This window comes from Oryctolagus cuniculus, chromosome 14 (genome assembly GCF_051225735.1).
Source record: "Oryctolagus cuniculus isolate XC-2025 breed Fujian yellow rabbit chromosome 14, ASM5122573v1, whole genome shotgun sequence".
NCBI classification, from domain to species: Eukaryota; Metazoa; Chordata; class Mammalia; order Lagomorpha; family Leporidae; genus Oryctolagus; species Oryctolagus cuniculus.
Genome location: NC_142880.1, coordinates 48,336,856 through 48,362,518, shown reverse-complemented (window position 1 = coordinate 48,362,518; position 25,663 = coordinate 48,336,856). Strand labels below are relative to the sequence as shown.

The window sequence follows — 25,663 nt, the reverse complement described above, 5'->3', positions numbered from 1 at the left end:
GTAGCTGCCACGGAGAAGAGTATGTGAATTCCTCAAAAAGTTAAAAATGGAACTATCATATGACCTAAAAATCCCACATCCTAAAATCTATCTGAAATATTGAAATCAGAGTATCAAAAACATCTGTTTTCTCATGTTGAGTGTAGCATTGTTCACGTGGGGAAGGAGTTGAAACAAGCTAAATGTCCATTGATGGTGCATGATTAAGGAAATTGCGGTCATGCAGCCTTTAAAATGAAGGAAATTCTGTCACATGCAACAGTATGGGTTAGTCTTCATGTTGTAGGGGAAGAGAAATAAGCTAATTGTAAAGGACAGATACTGTGTGTTCTCACTCAAATGAGTTGTGAAGCATGGTCTACTTCATTGAAGCAGAAAGCAACATGGTGGTTGCAGTGGTTTGGGGAGGAAGAAATGGGTTAACAGTTTCAGTCACACACAATTCAAAGCTTGCATAGTTCTGTTCAACATTGTACTTGTACTGAACAATACTGTGTTGTACTGAAAAATACTACTTAAAACAGCAGTTTGCACCACAATAATAAATAAAGTAAAATGCAGTGTCTTCCACGCCCCTGAAGACTCCTGTGTGTCTGATCTGACTCCTGAATGTCTCTGATGCCGTCACCTAGCACCTACTCCCCATTGCTCCAGTACAGCTAATTACAGCTGGGGTTCATTTCCTGGCACACTGTATTCGCATCTTGAATGAAGGGCCTTTACTTTCTTTTTTTTTTTTTTTTTTTTTTTTTTTTTTCTGTATTTGGAATGATTTTCCCTAAGAACTTCACAGTTGTCTTCATCTTGTGATTCAAGCTCCTCAGATGTAGGAAAGAATTTCTCTGACCACTCATTATTATGTTCCCTAAATTCACATATCTTTAAACACACCATAGGTTTTTTTGTTGTTTTAATACCATAGCACCGGGACAGCGCCGCGGCTCACTAGGCTAATCCTCCGCCTTGCGGCGCTGGCACACCGGGTTCTAGTCCCAGTCGGGGCGCCGGTTTCTGTCCTGGTTGCCCCTCTTCCAGGCCAGCTCTCTACTGTGGCCTGGGAGTGCAGTGGAGGATGGCCCAAGTGCTTGGGCCCTGCACCCCATGGGTGACCAGGAGAAGCACCTGGCTCCTGCCTTCGGATCAGCGCGGTGCGCCGGCCATGGCAGCCATTGGAGGGTGAACCAACGGCAAAAGAAGATCTTTCTCTCTGTCTCTCTCTCTCACTGTCCACTCTGCCTGTAAAAAAACAAAAAAACAAAAAAACAAAAAAAAACAAAAAACAAACAAACAAAAAACACCACAGCACCGATTGTTTCCTAAAATATTTCAATATTTACTTTTTAACATGCTCTAACATAAAAGCAAGAACATCAATTTTATAATCATTATCTCCAGGATTAGAGGGGTGACTCATCCATAGTAAATGCTCTCTAAATTTTTGTTGAATGATGAACAAAAAGGAGATATTAAATGGGTTTAATATTTTAAATTCCAAATTTTAAGCAAAGTTTTTGAAATTCACATGAAATAATGCCTTCTTTTTAAAAAATTATTTACTTGAAAGACAGAGTTAGAGAGAGGGAGGGAGGAAGAGAGAGAGAGGTCTTCTATTCTGCTGTGTCACTCCCCAGATGACTGCAACAACCAGAGCTGAGCTGATCCGAAGCCAGGAGCCAGGAGCTTCCTCTGAGACTCCCACATAGGTGCAGGGGCCCAAGGACTTGGGCCATCTTCCACTGCTTTCCCAGGCCATTGCAGAGAGCTGGATTGAAAGCGGAGCAGCCAGGACTCAAACTGGCACCCACATGGGATGCCAGCATAGCAGGCCGGGGCTTTAACCCGCTGCGCCACAACGTTAAATACCCTCTTTGAAAAGTTTCTTTAGTTATTCAAATATAAAAGAATGCTATTTCTTATCTCAATTTTTAAATTTAATTTTAATTAGTTTTTAACAGGTTCGATATTGATTTGTAGATATAAGTTTAAGAATATAATATTTCCTTCCTCCCTTCCTTTCAACATTTATGCACAGGAATAATTTTATGCAGACTGCAAAACAAATAATTATAAATTACATTTTTTTTGTACTCTTACCACAGATTAGGGAAAATATCTGGTATTTGTCTTTTTGAGATTAGCTTATTTCACTAAGTATAATGGTTTCCAGTTGCATCCATTTTGTTGTGAAAGACAGAATTTCATTCTTTTTATGGCTAAGTAGTATTCCATAGTACATATATACCACATTTTCTTTATCCATTCATTGGTTGATGGACATCTCCGTTGATTTCATATCTTAGCTATTGTGAATTGAATTGCAGTAAACATGGGGCTACAGGCCGGCACCGTGGCTCAATAGGCTAATCCTCTGCCTGTGGCACCGCACATGGGGTTCTAGTCCTGGTCGGGGCACCAGATTCTGTCCTGGTTGTCCCTCTTCCAGTCCAGATCACTGCTGTGGCCTAGGAGGGCAGTGGAGGATGGCCCGGGTCCTTGGGCCCTGCACCCGCATGGGAGACCAGGAGAAGCACCTGGCTCCTGGCTTCGGATCAGCGCAGTGCGCCGGCTGCAGCAGCCATTGGAAGGTGAACCAACAGAAAAGAAAGACCTTTCTCTCTGTCTCTCTTTCACTGTCCACACCGCATGTCAAAAAAAAAAAAAAAAAAAAAAAAAAAGAAACAAAACAAAACAAAACAAAAAACAAAACAACAACAACAACAACAAAACATGGGGCTACAGATAATTCTTTCATATGCTGATTTCATTTATTTTGGTAAATTCCCAGGAGTGGGATGGCCAGGTGATTTGTACATCTTGTCTTATTATTTTATAATTACCAAACAATGAGAATCAGATAATATATAACATGAGAAAGCATGGTCACATTATAATTTAGTACATGTATAATTTTTAACAGCAATTTGGGACTTTAGCTCTCGGCTTGTATTATGTGTCTTACCAGATTGATTAAGAGTATGCCTTAATTTCTATTTTTCTCTTGCTATCCTGAAGAACCACAGACAGTAATTTATACCCAGTAGAATTTGGTGGAGAATTTTCATTGAATACATAACAGAAAAGCAGAAAATATGGTTGCAAAATTGGAACTGCATATTATCATCATTGGATGCTATTAGTCATTATCAAAGGGTATTAAAATTTAGTCTTTATTGAAAGTCTCAATTACAGTTTAGTCAATTAAGGTCAATATGTTTAATGGTTTATTAGTTTGAGCTCATATATATTATTAGAATATTCAGAAGTTCATTCAAGTGATTGTTTTTAATGTCCATACTCCAAATGCTTTAGAAACAACATTATATGTACGTCTTGTTTTAAGAAGTGTGCAGACTGCTGGATGGTCCCTGAATATCCTTATTTAGCCCATTCTCTATCCGCTCTCTCATAAGTACTTCTTGGAATAACTGAAATGTACTGGGGACCCATTATCCTGAGGCAGAGAGAGACTGCCTGAAACAGCTTGGACATTTTTACTGTCCCTCCCAGGGGCTATAATATCACAGCTTAAGAAGGAACTTTCCTGGACTTCCTGAGTTTTATTTTTCTCTGTCCTATGATCTGTATGTCTTTCCAAGCCTTGCCTGGTATATCCTGTTTCCAATGCAGTCTGCCTTGTAGGATCACATACCTGTGCTGCAAGTGGGTCATGCAATCTAGATTCCATCTGCCCCAGGCAGCTTTCCCAAGTACATATACTGGTTAGCACTAGGGTGATTTTTTCCGTTCTCCAGGCAGTGGGGTCCTCCCTTGAGGATTGGCTATTGGTGAATCTGTCTCACAAGATCTAGTTTGAGAAATCAAAAGGTGTGATAAAAATGTATCAGGCAAAACAGTGTTTACAGGTTGATGGTGTAGAGAAGCAGAAGTCCCTGAACTGGTGAAGAGTGGTAGGAATTGGAATTTGTAGAAGCAGAAAGGGAATGATAAGTATCCTTGAAGGATGAGTAGCAGGTTCAAGAGCTGAGGTCGTGTCATTTCAAAAGAAGCCAGGAAAGTATGCATTGGCAGATGAGTAAGCCTTGTGTGTTCAAGTGTTATAATTATTCAGAAGATAGATGATAGAATTTGTGTAGAGTTGTGGCTTATGATAAAATGTTGTGTTAGAAGTTTAATCGTAGTTTAACAAAATTGACAAATATATTCTAATTGAAAGTACAGTGTGTGGATGATATGGTTTGTATGATACAGTGGAAAAGAAGAACATTAAGCTTAAATATTATCAAGTTGTGACACCAGTGTACAGTCCTGTTGGACTGCTTCCATCAAGTGTATGGCATGCAATGTTAAAATCTTGCAGTCAAAATATTGCCAAGTTGGAAAAAATTACTACAATGTGACTTTATAGTGTGCTACATAGTCAAGGGTATGGTTGTGATGGTGGAAGGTGACATTGTATCAGAACAGAAATATAAAAGCTATGAAACACTAGAACATTTGAGGATAGTATTTTACATATGTGAGAATGCCCACACATACATTTTTTTTTATTTGGGGCATTTAATCAACTTTATTTATACATTAAAGTTCAGAAATGCACTGTCTGTGAATTAAAATTATAGCTTCTATGGACTTGCATTTTCTGAGGAAAACTAATTTCAACATGTATTTAAATTCAAAGTTGGTTTGCCTAGAATCTACAAAGAGATCAAGAAACTCCACAACAACAAAACAAATAACCCACTTGAGAGATGGACCAAGGACCTCAACAGACATTTTTCAAAAGAGGAAATACAAATGGCCAACAGACACATGAAAAAATGTTCAGGATCACTAGCAATCAGGGAAATGCAAATCAAAACCACAATGAGGGTTCACCTCACTCCGGTTAGAATGGCTCACTTACAGAAATCTACCAACAACAGATGCTGGCGAGGATGTGGGGAAAAAGGGACACTAACCCACTGCTGGTTGGAATGCAAACTGGTAAAGACACTATGGAAGTCAGTCTGGAGATTCCTCAGAAACCTGAATATAACCCTACCATACAATCCAGCCATGCCACTACTTGGAATTTACCCAAAGGAAATTAAATTGGCAAACAAAAAAGCAGTCTGCACCTTAGTGTTTATTGCAGCTCAATTCACAATAGCTAAGACCTGGAATCAACCTAAATGTCCATCAATAGAAGACTGGATAAAGAAGTTATGGGATATGTACTCTATAGAATACTATACAGCAGTATGAAAAAAATGAAATCCAGTAATTTGCAACAAAATGGAAGAATCTGGAAAACATCATGCTGAGTGAAATAAGCCAGCCCCAAAGGTACAAATATCATATGTTCTCCCTGATCAGTGACAACTAACTGAGCACCTAAAAGGAAACCTGTTGAAGTGAAATGGACACTATGAGAACGAATGACTTGATCAGCCCTTGTCCTGACTGTCGACGAACTTACTATTTTATTCCTTTTAGATTTTTTGTTGTTGTTGTTCTAGTTAATACCATTGGTTGAACTCTTTAATTGACACACTATGATTCCTAGTCATTTAAAATTAACTGAAAAGTGATCCCTGTTAAATATAAGAGTGGGAATACAAGAAGGAGGAGATGTACAGTTCGGTACATGCTCACTCGGACTTACCCCTAATGGTAGAGTTAGAAACGTGCCAGGGGATTCCAATTCAATCCCATCAAAGTGGCATTTACCAATGTCATCTCACTAGTCAAAGTGATCAGTTTTAGTTCATAATTGATCATAATGATAGGATTAAGTGTCAAAGGGATCACATAAACAAGACTAGTGTCTGCTAATACTGATAGAATTAAAAAGGAGAGAACAATCCAACATGGGAAGCGGGATACCCAGCAGACTCATAGAATGGCAGATGTCTAAATAGCACTCTGGCCTCAGAATCAGCCCTTAAGGCATTCAGATCTGGCTAAAAAGCCCATGAGAATATTTCAGGCATGGAAAGCCAAGACACTCTGGCAAACAAACAAACAAACATGGCCTAAATGAAAGATCTCTGTGAGTGAGATCCCAGTGGAAAGAACGGGCCATCAAAGAAGGAGGTACCTTTCTCTGAAGGGAGGAGAGAACTTCCACTTTGACTATGACCTTATCTAAATAAGATCGGAGTCAGCGAACTCAAAAGGCTTCCATAGCCTTGGCAGCTCATGATAAGAGCCTAGGGTGATTACTGATATCATAAATAAGAGTGTCAATTGTTAAATCAATAACAAGAGTCACTGTGCACTTACTCCCCATGTAGGATCTCTGTCTTTAATGTGTTGAACTATGTGAATTAACGGTATAACTAATACTCAAAACAGTACTTTATACTTTGCATTTCTGTGTGGTTGTAAACTGTTGAAAGCTTTACTTAGTATAGACTAAATTGATCTTCTGTACATAAAGATAATTGAAAATGAATCTTGATGAAGAATGGGATGGGAGAGGGTTGGGAGATAGGATAGTTGTGGGTTGGGAGGGTGGTTATGGGGGGGGGGGGAAGCTGCTATAATCCAAAAGTTGTACTTTGGAAATTTATATTATTAAATCAAAGTTAAAAAGAAGAAAAAATAAAGTTTGTTTGCCTTGATATTTTTCATGAAACTTGACATAAATATGGCATGCTTAAAAATTCATTACTGGGGCCAGTGCTGTGGTGCAGTGGGTAGAGTTGCTGCCTTCAGTGTTAGCATCCCGTATGGGCACTGGTTTGAGTCCTCGTTGCTCCACTTCTGATTCAGCTCCCTCCTAATGTGCCTGGGAAAACAGAGGAAGGTAGTCCAAGTTCCTGGGCCTCTACACCCACATGGTAGACCCAGAGGAAGCTCTGGTGCCTGGTTTCGGTCTAGCCCAGACCTGGCTGTTACAACTGTTTTTTAGGGAGTGAACCAGCAGATGGTAATACTCTCCCTCTCTCTCTCTGTAACTCTGCCTTTCAGATGAATAAATAAATCTAAAAAAATCATTATTTAAACTTTCTTACAAATAGGAATCATAATGGTAACAATTATATTTTGTCAATATATTTTCATGTAATTTAAGGAAACAAATATTCCTAAAGAAATGATTAATATTTCAAGTTTTATTGGAAAAGTAAACTAGTTAACCACAGAAATCCTTATGAAATACACTCTAGAAAAAAAACCAAACTCTTTAAATACCATTGTAGGTCTGTTATACTCATCAGGAAATTTCTTTTGGGGCTGGTGTCTGTTTGGCACATTTATCTATATATATTTCTAAAATGTGTCCAAAAACTCTTTCAAAATGTACGTGGTAAATGTATTAAAAAATTACACATGTACTATATATCATACAAGAAAACTATTAGCCCTTCTTAAAAAGTGTTCTTGTTAAATATTTGTTATCCATATGTGTACAAATACTATGTACCTTAATTGTGTTCACTTTTAATTGATTTTCAAGAAATACAAAAATTATAATTAAAATGAACAACTTGATATGTTATCCCTCTTAGTATTTTTTTTTGTTTGTTCTACTTAATACTTTTGGTTGAATACTGTAATCAATACACAATTCTTCTTAAGTGCTGAAACTTAACTGAAAACTGATCGCTGTTAAATGTAAGAGTGGGAATAAGAGAGGGAAGAGATGTGCAATTCGGGACATGCTCAAGCTGACTTACCTCAAACGGTAGACTTAGAAACATACCAGGGGATTCGAATTCAATCCCATCGAGGTGGCATGTACCAATGCCATCTCACTAGTCCCAGTGATCAATTTCTGTTTACAATTGATCATAATGATAGGACTAAGAACCAAAGGGATCACATAAACAAGAATAGTGTCTGCAAATACTAGCTGATAGAATCAAAAAGGGAGAGAACGATCCAACATGGGAAGTGAGATACACAGCAGACCCATAGAATGGCAGATGTCCTAAACAACACTCTGGCCTCAGAATCAGCCCTTAAGGCATGTGGATCTGGCTGAAAATCCCATGAGAGTATTTCAGGCATGGAAAGCCAAGACACTCTGGGGAAAAAAAAAAAAAAAAAAAAAAAAAAAAAACAAAAAAAAAAAAAAAAAAAAAAAACAAAACCTAAATGAAAGATCTCCGTGAGTGAGATCCCAGTGGAAAGAATGGGTCATCAAAGAAGGAGGTACCTTTCTCTGAAGGGAGGAGAGAACTTCCACTTTGACCATGGCCTTGTCTAAATTTGATCAGAGGGCTTCCATAGCCTTGGCAGCTCATGACAAGAGCCTAGGGTGATTACTGAGGCCATAAACAAGAGTGTCAATTTGTTAAGTCAACAACAGGAGTCACTGTTCACTTACTCCTCATGTAGGATCGTTGTCCTTAGTGTGCTGTACATTGAGATTTAATGCTATAACTAGTACTCAAACAGTATTTTTCACTTTATATTTCTGTGTGGGAGCAAACTGTTGAAATCTTTACTTAATGTATGCTAAACTGATCTTCTGTATATAAAGAGAATTGAAAATGAATCTTGATGTGAATGGAAGGGGAGAGGGAGTGGGAAAGGGGAGGGTTGCGGGTGGGAGGGATGTTATGGGGGGGAAGCCATTGTAATCCATAAGCTTTACTTTGGAAATTTATATTCATTAAATAAAAGTTTGAAAGCAAAAAAAAAAAAAAAAGAATCCGGATGGATGATGTTAATCAAAGAAGACTGCAGCAATTTCTATGATATTTTTGTTTTTAATAGCCTGAATATGTTTATTAAATTTACTACTGAAAATAAATCAATGAAACCTAAAAAAATTTTTCTTATAGTCAATTTATGAATAAGTCCTAAAACACAAAAATTGACAGATGTCAATAACAGTATTTCTTATAAACAGTAGCATATACTTACTCTTAAAGGTTATTTTGCTTTTATTGTCTCTGCAGTTATGGTTATTTGATTGAGTCAGTCAGGTACTCTTTTTTTTAATTAAGATTATTTATTTGAGAGGCATAGTTAGAAAGATGGAGAGACAGAAAGAGGGGTCTTAGATCCACTGGCTTACTCCCCAAATGGTTGCAATGGCTGGAGCTGTGCCCATTGGAAGTCAGGACACAGGAGTTTCTTCTAGGACCCACATGTGTGCAGGGGCCCAAGCATTTGAGACATCTTTCAGTGCTTTCCTAGGCCATAAGCACAGAGCTGGATAGGAAGTGGAGTAGCCAGGACATGAACTGGAACCCATATGGGATGATGGGAATGCAGGCTGAGGCTTAACCTACTATGCCATAGCACTGAGCCTAGTCAGGTACTCTTAATCCTGCCACAGCTCTTACTAATTCTTATAGAGCTTATTTTAACCCATTTTATATATGAAAAAAATTGTCTGAGGTCCAGTGACAATACTGTAATACTTAGAATCCACAATCCCAAAGCTGGCTTTATTTGTTCATTCAACTGAGTCTTGGCTGAGTGCTCCAGATTATGCTAATAATTCAGACCGAACAGATAAAGTTAAATTGTGGCAGAGTTACAATCTGGAATCAAAAGTACCAATACAATCTGTACAATCTGGAAGACACAAGTAAATAACTCAATACAATATGATGTGGCTGATGTGACAATAGAGAGAACTTGATCTTTGGGAACAAATTGGTCTCTGAAGATTCACTCAAAGGATATTTTTAGGTCCATCAGAGAAGTGGGATTGTCAATTAGAACAAATTATACAAAGTTCATGCAGTCTAATAAGAGCAAGGAGACAGTGTAATAAGATATGAGTGGGTCTTGGTATTTCCTGGGGAAACCTTGACAGGAGAAGGTAAAAGGAGAAAAAGAACAGTGCCAGATATTGAAAGGCACTGGATTTTATATGAAGGATTTTGGATTCTGTTCCTAAGGTGACATTGAGGAATTTCAAGGAGGGGCATGAGGAGGTTCTATGGAGCTTAAGCATAGGTTTCAAAGAGAGAGAGGCATTGAAGGATATCTTAGGAAATGCATTTGCCCTTCCTCTTGCATTGCATCATGCATTGTGCTGCACATTCATACGTATAGCATAACATATGGTATTTAACATCAGTGCAAAAAGAAAGGTTGAAAAAAAGCCTCACATATTTTAATGTTTGTGAAAAAGTATCAGGGCATACTGTCATCAAAATTAGGAATCAGGGACTAAGCAGAATGTCATCATCATCTTAGGATTTTAACCAGATTTCCCTTTCCTTTCTTTCCCTTTTCTTATATCTGAAATGCCTCTGCAGATCTATTACCACGGAGAATACACTGTTTCAGCTCAGTGATTATTGAATTAAGGTTAAATTCAGCTGTACCAAAACCAAAATATGGCTTTAAAAAGACAGAAGTGCTTTCTCTCCTACCTGTGAATTCAAAGAAAGGCATTCTTGGACTCATGAGACTGTGCTGCTCTAAAATATTTCTTGGGACAAAAGTGCTTGGTTCCTCCATCTGTAGCCTATGATGCTCATTCTCACAGTGCACAAGCTGCAGATATGGTGTTTAGGATCCAAATGGCATGATGGAGGAAGGGGAAAAAATAGGCCAAGCACACATTAACAGACATCTGGGGAAATTATCTTAATATGCTATTTGCTAAAGCTTAGTAATCTTGTCATATATAGCTACAAGTGAGGCTAGGATATGTAGTCTTTATTCTGTGGAGGTCAGATATGGAGACTTAAGCTTGGCAAGTTATTCAGAGTGTTCAGAGATGGAAATCAGATAGAATTAAGCCACTCGTAATCTCCGTTCTACTTAACACGTTGTGATATTCTAAATCAAAATAAGTAACCATATTAAGATTTGATTCGTGAAATCCCATCATGTGAAACACACAAACACAAATTTTTCATGACATTAATAAAGCAAAAGAGTACCGAGCTAAGTGGAAATTTGTATTTTTAGGTGACACAAAGAAATTTAGAATATCTGTTCAATGCTTTGATATATATTAACAATGTATAATATGTTTGAAACATTCTATATAATATACATGAAACAATGGAACACACAGAAGCATTCCTTTTAGTATCATTTATAAAATTTATTTTCTAATTTCTTTGAATAATATCTACTAAGTATAATGAAGATTAAAATCAGCTCCATGACAACTGGAAATAATTCTATAAAATTTGCTGCTAGACTACTAATGTACATTTGTGTGAATGTTTGAATAAAGTCTTTAATTTCCTCTGCATAAAAAAGGAACTTAATGAAAGGTACATTTTATTGATGGAAGAACTCTATTATGTAGTACTTATACTTTTTTTTGATAGTGACAGGTATAGTAAAATGCTAACTAAATCAAAGCAAATTTTAAAAAGCTCTTCTGTAACACACTCTTAAATACTCTAGATTGAAACTTGATATTTTAACACCAATATTGCGATACAAACCTAGAATTAACTTGTCAATTTCTCATTTATTTATTCCTTCATTCAGCAAATGTTTACTACTTGGCTGCACTATAAAATGTGCTTCAGGAGCCCATCCAGGTCTTAGAAAATGTGTGAGACATGCTGTGAAAACTGAAGATGAAATCTGATACAAAGGAAAAATGAAAAAGCATCCCCAGAAATAATTAGAATACTGGTCTGTAACACCAAGAAAAGATTAGACAAATGCTATGGTGATTTAGAGAAGCAAGCAGTTACGTTGAATTATGATGCCCAGACTTTCAAGTGAAAAGTTTGAGGCTTTACCTTATTGTAATCTAACTCACGATATAGCCACAGTTTAATTGATGTTGGCAGATGTGAGACTCCTGAGGAAGAGACAAAAGACTTTAATACCCACAGCACAGCAGGCAGCATAAATTCTCCTTGCTCCCCATACCATAGGGTCACAGGAAGCAGCCACGGTGTATGTCACACACAAAATGTCTAGATCATAGCTGAGGAACCCTCATCTTTGGAATTCAGCTCATATAAGGGATCTGTTAGCAAAACTTCTAGCTTCTGCCTGGAAGAAAGACATTATCTTCATAATCCAGTCAGAAAACAAATGTGCCTCTTGCCCTCAAGGGAGATTCTCTCTGTGTCTGGCTTTACAAGCACCCTTGGAAAGATAGGAGGAAGCAAAGCTGGCAAAGCCTCTTGCTCAAATCATGTGCAGAAACACAGAAGACTCAAAGAGAATTTTCTCCCCAGATAGCAAAATCTTTATGGAAAAACAACCTTTAATCTAGGCCTTGGAGAATAGGTTTAATTAAGTGGAGTTAAGCAGCTAAGCCTTTGAAAGGCAAAGAAAGTTGAATGGACTGCCAGGGAGGAATGTCAGTATATGCCCGTGTACTGTTTTCATCAGTGTCTCCAAGAAACTTAAATATGTATTTCCTAAAGAAAAATGAATTTGCAAAAGTTAATTTTTATTTATGTTTAGCTATTTCTTTTATCTTTCAGAGACAAACAAATTAAAATAAGTAATTAAACATTTTAAAAATCAAAGAAATTAAGAGAGGTAGTTTCTGTCCCTTGGAGAAAAAACAACTTAAAAGAACTAATAATTAGGCTTGAAAATTCAAAGGTCTTAATGACAAGTAGTAACTTCTGGGGTAAATGTGAAAAACCTTTTTTTAGGAACAGTGTGTCCTCAGAGCTCTCAGAAGGCATGACTGTTCCCAAGGTCTACCAATGGCTAATGATTTCACTTTCATGATATGAGTAACATCATAAAAAATCATTTGGAATTGATACACAGCTATTAAATAATTTCAAAAAATAGATGAACATGATTGAAGATAAATCAATGAAAACTTTTTATTCATAAATGGCAAAATGACACTCAGAGAATAAAATAGCAATACAAATGTGATAGCTTTCTGCAAATTGAACATTTGATGTCACAACTCCTAATTTACAGTACAGTATAATTATTTCCACTGCTGCAGAGGGATTAGCTATAGAAGCAAACAGACGCTGGGGGCAAGGTTGGATCATAGACTAAATCTTGAACAGTGGGCAAGAATCTCCCTTATACATTTTTAAAATATTTCTTTTATTTATTTGAAAGAGTTACAGAGAGAGGTAGAGACAGAGAGAGAGGTCTTCCATTTGCTGGACGGCCACAACGGCCAGAGCCGCACCAATCCGAAGCTAGGAGCCAGGAGCTTCCTCCAGGTCTCCCATGTGGGCGCAGGGGCCCAAGCACTTGGGCCATCTTCTACTGCTTTCCCAGGCCATAGCAGAGAGCTAGATCTGAAGAGGAGCAGCCGGGACCAGAACTGGCACCCATTTTGGATGCTGGCGCAACAGGCCAGGGCCTTAACCCGCTACGCCACAGCACTGGCCCCTCCCTTATATATTACTTCATGTGATTATTTGTTTGGAAACCATGTTTTTGTGAGTAGTACAGTTATACTTTTTTCTTTTTTTTTAAGATTTATTTTATTTGAAAGGCAGAGTTTTAGAGAAGCAGGGAGAGGGAGGTAGAGGGAGAGGGAGGGAGGGAGAGAGAGAGATATCTTCCATCTACTGCTTCACTCCTCAGATGGCCGTATTGGCCAGAGCTGTGCAGATCTGAAGCCAGGGGCCAGGAGCTTCTTCTGGTCTCCCACACAGGTGCAGGAGTCCAAGGACTTGGACCATCTTCTACTGCTTTCCCAGGCCATAGCAGAGAGTTAGATCGGAAGAGGAGCAGCCGGGACTAGAACCAGTGCCCATATGGGATGCTGGCACTGCAGGCGTGGCTTTCCCTGCTATACTGCAGCACCAGCCCCTGGTTATAGTTTTTCATAAGAGTGGATTCTATGTTTTCAAACCTTTGAAGTCAATGTTAGCTATGGAAAGCAGCTAAATAAGTTTATTGGAAGAATATTGCTTAGCCATCAAAATTGATGAGGGTGCTTAAGAATCAGATTTGAGCAGTGCAAGCCCCAGAATAGGTTAAATAGTAAGAAACAACACTGCATACTGGCTATTGAATTTATGTATCTAGAAGGTCTCTTAAATTCATGTACTGCCATTGGACTATCATAGCTGTTGAACTGACCGTGGCTGTATCTGGGTCTTCAAAACATTAGCACTATCATGAGGAATTTCTCAGTTGTTCCTACATTCACCCACCATTTGCTTCAGGATGTGGAACATATAACTTATAGGCATATGTCATTGGCATAAGATGTAAAGAGCAGGATCAAGTGTGCTCTTATTTGGTCCTTAAGTGTTTAGTAATAAGAGTTTGGGTGCTTGTCTTCAAATTTCACTTGCTGAAATACTGCATGAAACAAAGGATGTTCGAATGTTTCTTAGTCAAAAAGTGGGAAATATCTGCCACATGTTTCTTCATTTTAGGCTATGGTTAATTCATTATTATTACATTTCCATCCTTTCTAAGTTTGAGGTAGTGCCAGGAGTTCTCATGTCTGAACTTTTGTTCTGTCATTCTAAATGAACCTGTCTTCAAAAGCACAGTAGTGATATTTGCATTTTAGTTTTCATTCCACAGTGCCATCTTTTTCACTGTTCATAATTGTCATAAAAGAGTCATAAACATAAAATGCGTATATAACTTAACATGCACTAATGCATTCTTGGAATGACACAGAAGATCAACACTGTAAAGAAAACACTCATTTTACATATTTGTAATGCATTTAAAAAGCCATTTTCTTCACCTTCTGCTCATGAATTATGCTTTGTTAAACAACTTAGTATAAAGGGCAAAGATGTTAATTTCATTTGAAAATCTCACCAAATTGTGTGAAAGTATTAAGATAACAACACCTTCTATATATTCGTCAACTTGGCTTCCAACAACGAGGACTTAGATAAAAATTTTCTTGTTTGAAATTCATGACTTGAAAATTAAGAATAACTTGGCAAATACAAAAAGATACAAAGTCATCCCAATAATTGTTTGGGTAGATTGGAAAGTATGTTGCAAACAATTATTCCAGCCACCAGTTTTAATAAATGAGAAAATTTTACTTGAAGAAATTGTATTTTGACATAAATTCAAATTTTAAGCAACTTGTCAAAAAAAGAGACTCACATTTATCTGACTGCCTTTCCAGTGCTCTCATCGAGTTGGAGCTAGAATAGTGTTGCTCTGTTTTGTATGTTAGAATAGTTCTTGAGTCATTTTAATTCAAATCAATGAAAAAGATATGTTCGTCTTCATAAGGTATTTCAGAACTTAAATTTTATATTTTAAAATGAAATTTCCAAGCTAATTCCATACAGTTCTTGCACTGCTGTTGAATAAATCATTATTAATAATAAATCTATAGAAAGAGGACTGACAGAGAAAAATACCCTATCTGGGACACCATGTAACTGTCATCTTCAATTCTATATAAACATCTTTTTTCAATTGTAGAAAATAATTATGCTATGACTATATTTTTTAAACATTAATTATATTGTCACATAATTATTATAATTCATTCAAAGCTTCATTTCTGTGCTAATTTAAAGGGTTGAATTCCTTGCAATGAGAAAGTGATTCATTTAATAGTTTTTACTAGATAGAATCACCATATTCTTGAATCAATATAATTTTTCTAAATATCTTCAAACATATATACATGAAAATTATACCAAAATTTTGATATGTTTTGAATAAAGTGATAATTTTGGAGTTATTCTTATTTCTCCAAAATTCACATCACTTGTCTTAAGAACTGTTACTCAAGTTTTACTTTTCTGTCCAATTTTTCCAAAGCTTAATTTCAAGTCCTCATCATTTATTTTGAAAATCAAAACATTATAGCTGTTCACTTTTTGCCACTTATCTTTTTTTCTTTTGATCTTTTCTATACACAATGGCTAAAATTATGCACTAGAAATCAAACTAGTGGTATCATTCTCAAGCTTCAAAATCTTTCTTTTGTATAAAATTCATGTCATAGAGTGCTGTATGCAGAATCTGTCAAAACCCATGCAAAGCTGTGATTCACCCAAATGGTGTCTTGCTAAGGCATAACTGACAATCTGTTCCCAAGCATAGTTTCATGTTCAGGTTATAGATATTAATTTTTCCATGATCTCTTCTTTTGTTTCCTTCTAGTTTACTTATAAACGTTTTAAGAACCTATTTGATTGCTGTGATCTTCTGTGACAACTTTTCAACCTTTAGAGGAATTTTGTTGAAGTTCAGTGAGTCACATTTACTCAGTAAATAATCTGTAGTACATGCAGCAAATTTATGTTATATCTAACAGCAAAAAGACAATCTTTATATCTATAGGTGAGATTTCAAATACAGTTGAGTATTACATATATAGAGCTTCATGTAAAAATGCTGTGACATTTGTATTTGCATATGTTCTTGGCTTACCTGCATCCCACTGCAAAAAAGATGTAATTTGCATTCAGATGAAATAGTTAAAAATTACCATGTTTTGTAATGTATACATTTTTTCTCTTTTCCTTAGGTAGAAAATGGTTGCCTATGTTCACCTACTGTGAAGGGTTGGAATCAGACAACTACAGCTTTGATTCTCCAAGTATTTCAGGATGTAAATATGGTCTGACCTTTCCCTGAAGGGTGGTGAAATCATGGACACGCTAGACAATTTACTTTGGACTGTCCTTCCAAAAGATGTTCTAGCTTCTCTCTTGAATGCTCATTAAGCGTTTGTAGCTGACAAGGAAAAGAGGGAAAACTGTGAACTGGAAAGTTATCTTACAATGAGAATTACGAGCACTTCTTGCATCTGTCCAGTCCTAGTGTGTCTCTGTTTTGTGCAGAGGTGTTATGGAACTGCTCACCACAGCTCCATCAAGGTGACCAGAAACCAAACAAAACACATTGAAGGTGAAACCGAAGTCCACCATCGCCCCAAAAGGGGATGGGTATGGAATCAGTTCTTTGTTTTAGAAGAACACATGGGACCAGATCCACAGTATGTTGGCAAGGTATGTTGTGTGTTGGTTTTTTTTATTTTTCTCTTGGTAAATTGTGGGGAGAGATAAGGGTGGAATCAGATGAGGATTTGGAGAGACAGGAAACATGTAGTGAATTATGTTATACAAATCTATTCCTTATATTAGATAACTCCAAATGATGATGATAAAAATGACCTTTACCGATCACATCACTTAGCTTTGAACATTGGTCCATGCATTCTGGACTGAATGCTCTTTAACTGGTATTTTACTCTTCTTTTCTTGCCATGTAAAGTGGACTGAATTAAACACATGATTAAGTAATTTTGTTTTGAATACTATAAAATATCTTAATGTCTATCATGTCACTTATTGAAACATATCTTTATAGTTAGTGGGCATGAAGCTGAAAAGAATATACTCTATCATGAGTTATAATATGTTTACCTTATCATGACACAGCCTTTTAAAACACAAGATATTTTCCAAATCCCAAAACTAAGTTCAATTAAAATATTGAGTTATTTTCAATATGGTTTAAATAGGCACTTGAAGTATAGGATATTGTTAAAGTTTCAAAAGAACGACTGACAAAATAAGCAGTATTTTCAAAAAAGTTCCTGTCTTTCAGAAATACAAAGAAGATTATTACTTTGCTTATCAGCACTTTCAGGAAACTCTGGGCTTAGTAACATGGGAGAGCTGGAGCACCAGTCAACAGTACTGCAGCCCAGTGCAGGGAGTGGGAAGTCTTCTGATTGATTGATGATGGCAGGAAGCAACCACTCTTGGGAGGGTTCCATACCTGTGGGAAAAACAGCAAGAACATTATTAGAACCTCCGTGATGGCAGGCTCAGGGGCTCTTATCCCCATGACTATTTATTCTCATTTTAGCACTGTTAGTACTAAAAAAAAAAAAAAAAAGTACTCTATCCAAGCCATGGTGCTTCCCTTATGTGTAGGCAGTGCAGGCTCACAAGCCATCTGTTCTCTTCCTTGTACAACAGTGATTGGCTTGCAGCTGCATTTTTCCACATAACACAGAAACTATGGAGTTAGAGAACTGAAATAATTCTATCATATTTATATGAATACGGAAATGAAATCAAAGTTCCTGTTCAATGCATTATATGTTGAATTCCTGGAAAATGATTTTTGTATGAACTTCTTTTCTGTAATCTTTCAACCTTTAAAAAGGATTAAATAGTTAAAAGCAAAAAGACAAATGCTCCTTTTGGAGTAAATTGAGAGGAAAAATACATTACTATTAAAATATTCTGCATATTTATTGTCATTTTAATTTAACTAAAGAACAGAAACCTAATTTTCTGAAAAAAGAGAGGGGAAAAAGTCAAATAACTTATCCTCTTTGGCACCCTGATTTTTGTCAAATGACAAAATGTCAACAGAAAAGACCAAGTCTAAGCCATCTTTCAAAGATCGCATGTCATTGAGCATATTGCTAATCCTTTTAGGTGAGGATTTTTGGAGGCTTGTGATGGAGTTCAAGTGGGAGTCTATGGAACTGATTTATGTCCTGTTGTTTGTGGTATTGATGGGCAAATTAACACATATAATGATTCACACACTCCTTTCTGGCATGGGGCTCCTCACTCTTAGTCTTTATTCTAATCTGCATGTATGGGTGATTCTAACTTAATTCCTCATGCCTACAACTGAACCCACCATACAGATATAACTGTAACCATTTTATAATACAAACTACAAATGTCAACAATTCCAATATGCTTAAAATAATGCCTCCTTGTGTCATTATTTTAATGTGTTTAGAAAATGTATATCTCACACTAATAAATTCATAATGAGATAGAATTTTTCATGGTACTCATGAATAAAAGAATCTTCACAATTTCAGAGGCATGAGGAGGGCTATCTCCAAAGACACAAAAATAATCTCCTCAGGTCTCTCCAAACCAAAATTTCTCACAGGATTTGTCAAGAAAAAGAAAATAATATTGCTAACATGCAGTTCTAGTATTAAACTAATACTACTTTGTAGGTGTACTAGGTAAGTTTAGTTCAAATTATCTTTGAGTTCTTGATTATAATTTTGTATATTTGTAGCTATATTTCACATCCTTAAACTATGTTACTGGACATTTAATTTGAGCTCATGACTAACTGTTTTGAAACAGACTAGTCCTATATCTTGTGGTAGTTTTCATAGTCTTTTCTCATTCATTTATTTAGTTTATTATGAGGGAATTAATTTCTACTTGGGGGAACCTCCATAAGCACTAAACACTGTAGATCTCAGGTACCTTATGTAAAATTGTATAAATTTGAATATATTCTACACATATTCTCATATAGATCAGATCATCTCTAAATTACATGTAATGTCTAACACAGTATGTTATATAATAGGATTTACTTTGTATTTTAGGCCATGATGATGAGAAAGAGTCTGTACCACGCTCATTTGAGTTCTACTTTTATTTTTCCAAATATTTTGGACCTGTGATTACTTGAATCTTCTGGATGGCAACATGAAAATGTGGAGAGCTAAAACATGCTGTTTCTCTTTCTCTGTGTCTCTCCTAAGTAATCCATGCTTCTTTTAAAAAATGTAATGGCCATGAGAAATAAAATGCCCTAATTAGTGTAGGGAAATGTCTCATGAAAACTTAGGGTAAGGCAAGCATAATGGCACATTTGTTAAAAATAATTCATTTCCTCCTAGACCACATTATGTAGTAATTAGTCATTGTAATTTAAAACAATGTGCTACCACTTTTCCAAAAATTATTTTAAAAATAACAGACTAGTCTATTTTTCATTTTTAAAAAAGCTGAACAATGCTGAATGAATTCCATTATATCATTAAATTTAAGCTATCACACACTTCCAACAATTCATGTCCTACATTATACCTGTCATTGGAATACCTTCATTGTCTTCATGAGCTAATAATGGTTTGTGTCAAAATGAGATGGATTTGAACTATAGCAGCTCTATTTACTCTGTAACTTTCAATTGACAAGTCTCTTAATTCTCTGCATCTTAATTCTCTGCATTTGTTTGCATGTAAATCTTTGAAATATAGTTGGCATTTATTGCTAATTAAAGTATACTATAAATTTTGGTTTGTAGTTTAGATCAAGGGTCATTTAAACTACAGTTGTGTATCAAGTCCAAATTTTATTGTCCAGATCCAATGATGGTTTTGTTCTTATTTTTTATTTTTAAATTGTTGGTGAAAAATTCAAAAGAAAATGTTTTTGTAAAACCTGGAAATTATATGAAATTCAAATTTCAGTGTCCACAAAAAATGTTTTAATGAAACAGAACCACATTTATTCATTTATGTATTATTTATGGTTGCTTTCATGCTACAATGACAGAATTAAGTAGTTGCAACCAAGAGCATATAACTTGAAAAATTGAAAAATATCCATTACTGGAGCCTGCACTAAGGTGTAGCAGGTTAAGCTACTGTATCCCATATGGGCATCAGATGGAGTATGGGCTGCTACGCTCCAGATCCAGCTTTCTGCTAATGTGCCTGGGAGAGCAGCCTAGTATGGCCCAAGTGGTTGGGCCCCTGAACCCACATGGGAGACCTGAATGAAGCTCCAGGCTCCTGGCTTCTGTCTGGCCTAAACCTTGGCAGTTGGAACCATTTGGGAAGTGAACCAGTGAATGGCAGATTCTCTGTCTCTGCCTCTGCCTCTGCCTCTTCCTCTCTGTAATCTGCCTTTTGAATAAATGAAGGTATTTAAAAAAAGAAAAAAATATTCAAAACTGACCATTTACAGAAAACATTTGTGAGCCCCTAATAAGATGACTACCTTATTCAGGATACTGAGATGCATTGTAAGGAGGTTCTCAGTCCATTTTATCTTTGTAGACTCTTATACATGCACTACCAATCACTGTGTTTTTGTAATAATCAAATGTGGTAATTCCCAGGGATGTGATTTGAGCCCTGAACTGAAATATTTTCCAGCAATGTTAATGGCTGTGATGCGTATTTTGTTTCAAATTATTGAAACAAAAATCTCTGTAGTTAATCGGTGCTTGTATCCACAGGAGTGTTTTCAGTCTTCATCCCCTTCAGTTGTGGACTTCCCTTTCCTCCATAGTTAATTAGTATTTATTAACTCTGGTATCATTAATGTTGTTTTGTGCCACTACATGCAATAATGTAATAAATACCCTGGTTATATTTACCATACAGGTAGTTATGACTGTAAGGCAGTTTTTTTTAAAAGACCTATTTACTTATTTTAAAGGTAGAGTTACATAAAGAGAGAGAGAGAGACAGACAGATATACTTTCCATCCGCTGGTTCACTCTCAAAATGGCTGCAATGGCCAGGGCTGGGCCAGGCTGAAGCCAGGAGCTTCTTCTGGGTCTCCCATGTGGGTGCAGTGACCCAAGAACTTGGGCCATCTTCCACTGCTTTCCCAAGCATATTATTATGGAGCTGGATCAGAAGTGGAGCAGCCAGGACTCCATCCAGCACCCATATGGGATGCTGATGTTTCAAGCAATAGCTTAACCCACTTGCCACCTGCTGACCCCAGGGAGATTTTCACAAGTTGGGTTTTGACTGAAAGATGAATGTCAATCCACCCCCCAGAGGTGTTGTACTATTTTACACTTCTTCCAGTGATGTGTAAAAGTGACTGCTTCTCCACATGATGCCAATAGATGCAGCTGTAAAACTTGGATTTTGCAAATTTAATAGGTGAAAAAATGGTGTCTTTGTATTTTTTAATTTACATTTCTCTTATGAATTAAATTGATCATTTTTTACTATTTATGGGAGTTTTTTAAGGTTTATTCATTTTTTTATTGAAAGGAAGAGAAACAAAGAGGGGAGAGAGAGAGAGAGATCTTCCATTTTCTGATTCACTAAATAAACACCAACAGCTGGGACTGTGTTTGGACAAAGCCAGGGACCCAGAACTCACGAGGGTAGCAGGGACCTATATACTTGAGCCATTACTTGTTGCCCCTTAGGTAGTTCATTAGCAGGAAATTGGATTGAAAGTAGAGGTGGGATTCAAATCCAGGGGCTTTGATGTGAGATGTAGGCACCCTAAGGAACCTCTAGGCTGCTGCATCACAACACTGCTCTAATTTATTTTTTATTAACTGACCCTCTATGGCTCTTCTTCAATTTATAATTTTTCTTCTCTTTATCAATACTTCTCATGATAAGTATAATAGTTCTTTGTCAGAGATATGTAATTAATAAATTTCACAGTTACCAGATGTTTACTTATTAGAAATTAATGATTTTACTATGGTAGTTCTTAGTATTTGTTGACTGAAACTGTATTTTTATTTTATCTGGATTCTTCTGAGACTTGAGAGTATTGGTCTTCAGAATAAGTCACATGGAAATAGTGTATTTTTTCAGCCCTTAATACTTTGCTCACCTCTATGGGAAAATTTTTTGAGTTTTTATTTTTAACACTTGGGTTCTTATTTTTAACCACTGTCTATTAGCTATATTGTGTGTGTGTGTGTCTTTTATCTGTCTACTAATAGAATAGATTCTAGATATTTGAGTTGTAATTGCAAAGTGAGTTGACTTTTAATAGAATGATGTTAGGAATATTAAAGCATATGTAATTGATATAATTTATATAGGAAGACACATATAAAATCATGCCTGTAAAATGAAGCTTCTAGAAATATACTTCTGTCTTTCAGATGGTAACTATGTGTGATTAGCTAGACATTGTGCCACATAAATACATATAATTTCCACTCAGAACATTATATATGACTTGCTGAGCAGGCCAGTTATTATTCTTTAACAAAAAAGAAACTCAAAGCTTAATCCAACATATCTGTGCAGGGGTGTTGTTCACTTCGCAGTTTTGAGAACTAAGAGAATAGAAATAAAAATAACAAATAAGATGTAAGAGACCACCAGCTGTGCTCCTCCTTAATGTGTTGTAGGCTAACATATTCTAATCTGTTTAACAAAGTTTCCTTAGGCTATCAACTGTAATTATATATTATTATATATATTGAAGATGAAAATAATAAAAATTAATGAACTTATTTTTCTGAATAAGGAAATGGATTGTGTTATCCAAAGACCTTATACATAAAATATTAATTACTTTCCCCTTTTCATGATGTATTTGTTTATTACCTTGTTTTCTAGAATACTGTCCATATTTGTCATTGTTATTATAATTATTTAAGCATCATATCTTGATTAGATTTAGCCCAGTTATCACAGATCTGTTCATGATGTCTTCTTCTTGGTTTCTTTTCCTTATATCCTGTGTATCCATCTTCTTGTTTACACAGTATGTTTCCTGTGTGAGTCTCTGTCCAAACTCCTCTACTTTATTTATTTATTTATTTATTTATTTATTTATTTATTTATTTTGACAGGCAGAGTTAGACAGTGAGAGAGAGAGAGACAGAGAGAAAGGGTCTTCCCTCCGTTGGTTCAACCCCAAATGGCCGCTACGGCAGGCACGCTATGGCCAGCGCGCTGCTCCGATCCAAAGCCAGGAGCCAGGTGCTTCCTTCTGCTCTCCCATGCAGGTGCAGGGCCCATGGACTTGGGCCATCCTCCACTGCACTCCCGGGCCACAGCAGAGAGCTGGCCTGGAAGAGGAGCAACCGGAACAGAATCCAGCGCCCCAACCGGGACTAGAACCCGGGGTGTCAGCGCCACAGGCAGAGGATTAGCCAAGTGAGCCACGGTGCAGGCCTCTTCTTTTTCTTCTTCTTCTTCTTCTTCTTCTTTTTTTTTTTTTTTTAAGATTTACTTTTATTTGCAAGGCAGAATGACAAAGTGTGGGGAGGGGTGAGAGGGAGAGAGAGAAACAGAGAGAGAAACTGTAACAGAGGAAGACTTTCCATCCAGTGCTTCAGTCCCAAATGCCTGAACAGCCAGAGCTGTGCCAGGCTGAAGCCAGCATCCAAGAGCTCCATCACGTCTCCCATATGGGTGTCAGGAACACAAATACTTGGGGCATCATCTGTTGCCTCCTAGGCACATTGATGGGAAGCTGATTCAGAATTGTGGAGTAGCCGATCTAAATGCACATAACCATATGCAATACGGGCTTCCCAAGCATGGCTTAACCTGCTGTGCAACAAAATTACCCCAAATTTCTCCTTTCTAAAGTGACTTTCTGTTAACTTGATATTCTGTTTAAAGATTCTATCTCCAAAGATCACATTTTGCGGTACTGAGGGTTAAGACTTCAGCATATGCATTTTGCTGAAATAGAATTGAAGTCATTAATAGTCTGGAATCAGTAATTTTTGTGTAACTACTAGGATTTTCATCCTTGTATAAATATAAATTATTTCCTTGAATTTGTTGTTTCTTCATTTGTTGTTTCATTCTGAATCTTCCTTTTAACATAATTTCTTTCAGATCTATCTCTAGCTAACTAATTTACTATGCAAATTGATTTTTTTGTGTGTTCTTTTATTTAAATATGAATATTGGCTTGAACATATCTCTATATTTCTGGGATGTTTTCTTTTCACATCATCACATGTTATTTTATTTTGAGTTTTACTTCTTCTGTTATTACTTTATTTTAAGCTACCTATTTAACAATCTCATTGAAATTTCCAATTTGTATGCTTCATACACATACACATACAAATCCACACACAATGTGTGTATAGGAGGGGTCTCTACTCCGTCATGGAGATTTGATTCTGGTACAACTTTTAAGTTTTTATATACTCCGGTCTTCAGTAGTGTGTGATTAATGGGAATCAGTGGGGGCCGGCGCCGTGGCTCATTTGGTTAATCCTCCACCTGCGGTGCCGGCATCCCATATGGGTGCCAGGTTCTAGTCCCACTTGCTCCTCTTCCAGACCAGCTCTCTGCTGTGGCCCAGGAAGGCAGTGGAGGATGGCCCAAGTGCTTGGGCGCCTGTACCTGCGTAGGAGGCCAGGAGGAAGCACCTGGCTCCTGGCTTCAGATTGGTGTAGCTCTGGCCATAGCGGCCATTTGAGGGGTGAACCAATGGAAGGAAGACCTTTCTCTCTGTCTCTCTCTCTCTCTCACTGTCTAACTCTATCTGTCAAATAAAAAAAAAAAATGAATGAGAGCCAGTGACTGAGAACAGGGGATTTTCACTCTGTCCCTCCAAACTAGAGTTTTGAGAAATATTCATGGAGAGCTACTTATCTTTTGGTCTGTTGACAGCAAATGTGTTCATAGTCTGAATAAACATCAACTTTTATTTCTTCACTAATGACAATTGTCCATAAATTGATACTGAACCACAACAACTTTGAAATAAATAATTTCATCTGTATTATAAGTATGGTTTTTAATTTCTCACAGGAAATTTCATTTATGTCAAGAACTCTCATCAGGAACAAGCTTCCTTGCCATCCTTTTAGGATGATAAGTAGTTAGATCATCTAGTTTACTTTTCATGGATCTTTTTGCAGGTGTGCTGGCTTGCTTCAGTCATCTCTATTCTAATTCTATGCCTGGAAGAGACTCAAAGTCTTGTTTTCTGATCTTCAGGAGACATAAAAATCAAACCCTTGGTGTCCAGGTTCTGTACTGTATTTAATTCCCCTGAGAAGAATTCAGCTAGCTGCTGGTTGGCAGTGACCTCCCTGTCACTATGACCTCCTTTTCATACTTCTCCCCCAGTGGATTATCTTTCATTATTTCTAGCTCAGTTCCATCATATTCTAACTTTTACTCCTTATACACTATTTCTTATTGACTTGTCTGCCAATTTAATGATCATACCTTGCCTCAGGTTTATCTTTGTACAGAAGCAAAGTTTAGATTGGATAATCTTTTTAACACTGCCTCTGGATACGAATAGTAGTATTCATTCATCATGTGGCAATACTTTCATGCAGATGTAGATATGAAATATTCTCAAAATATGAAGTAGAAATATCTATTCCCAAC

The 25,663-nt window shown here is 36.7% G+C and overlaps 1 protein-coding gene across 4 annotated transcripts in view; it reads left to right on the top strand.

The window, feature by feature from the left end:
• Nucleotides 1–25,663, top strand: part of CDH18 (cadherin 18) — a 974,018-nt gene that overhangs the window by 668,054 nt on the left and 280,301 nt on the right. For all 4 annotated transcript variants that reach the window (XM_089313132.1, XM_017344660.4, XM_017344659.4 and 1 more), the window contains one exon: nt 16,301–16,784. In XM_089313132.1, coding sequence (XP_089169258.1) covers nt 16,557–16,784 — 228 coding nt within the window. In that variant the 5' untranslated portion in view covers nt 16,301–16,556. The remainder of the gene's footprint in view (nt 1–16,300; nt 16,785–25,663) is intronic.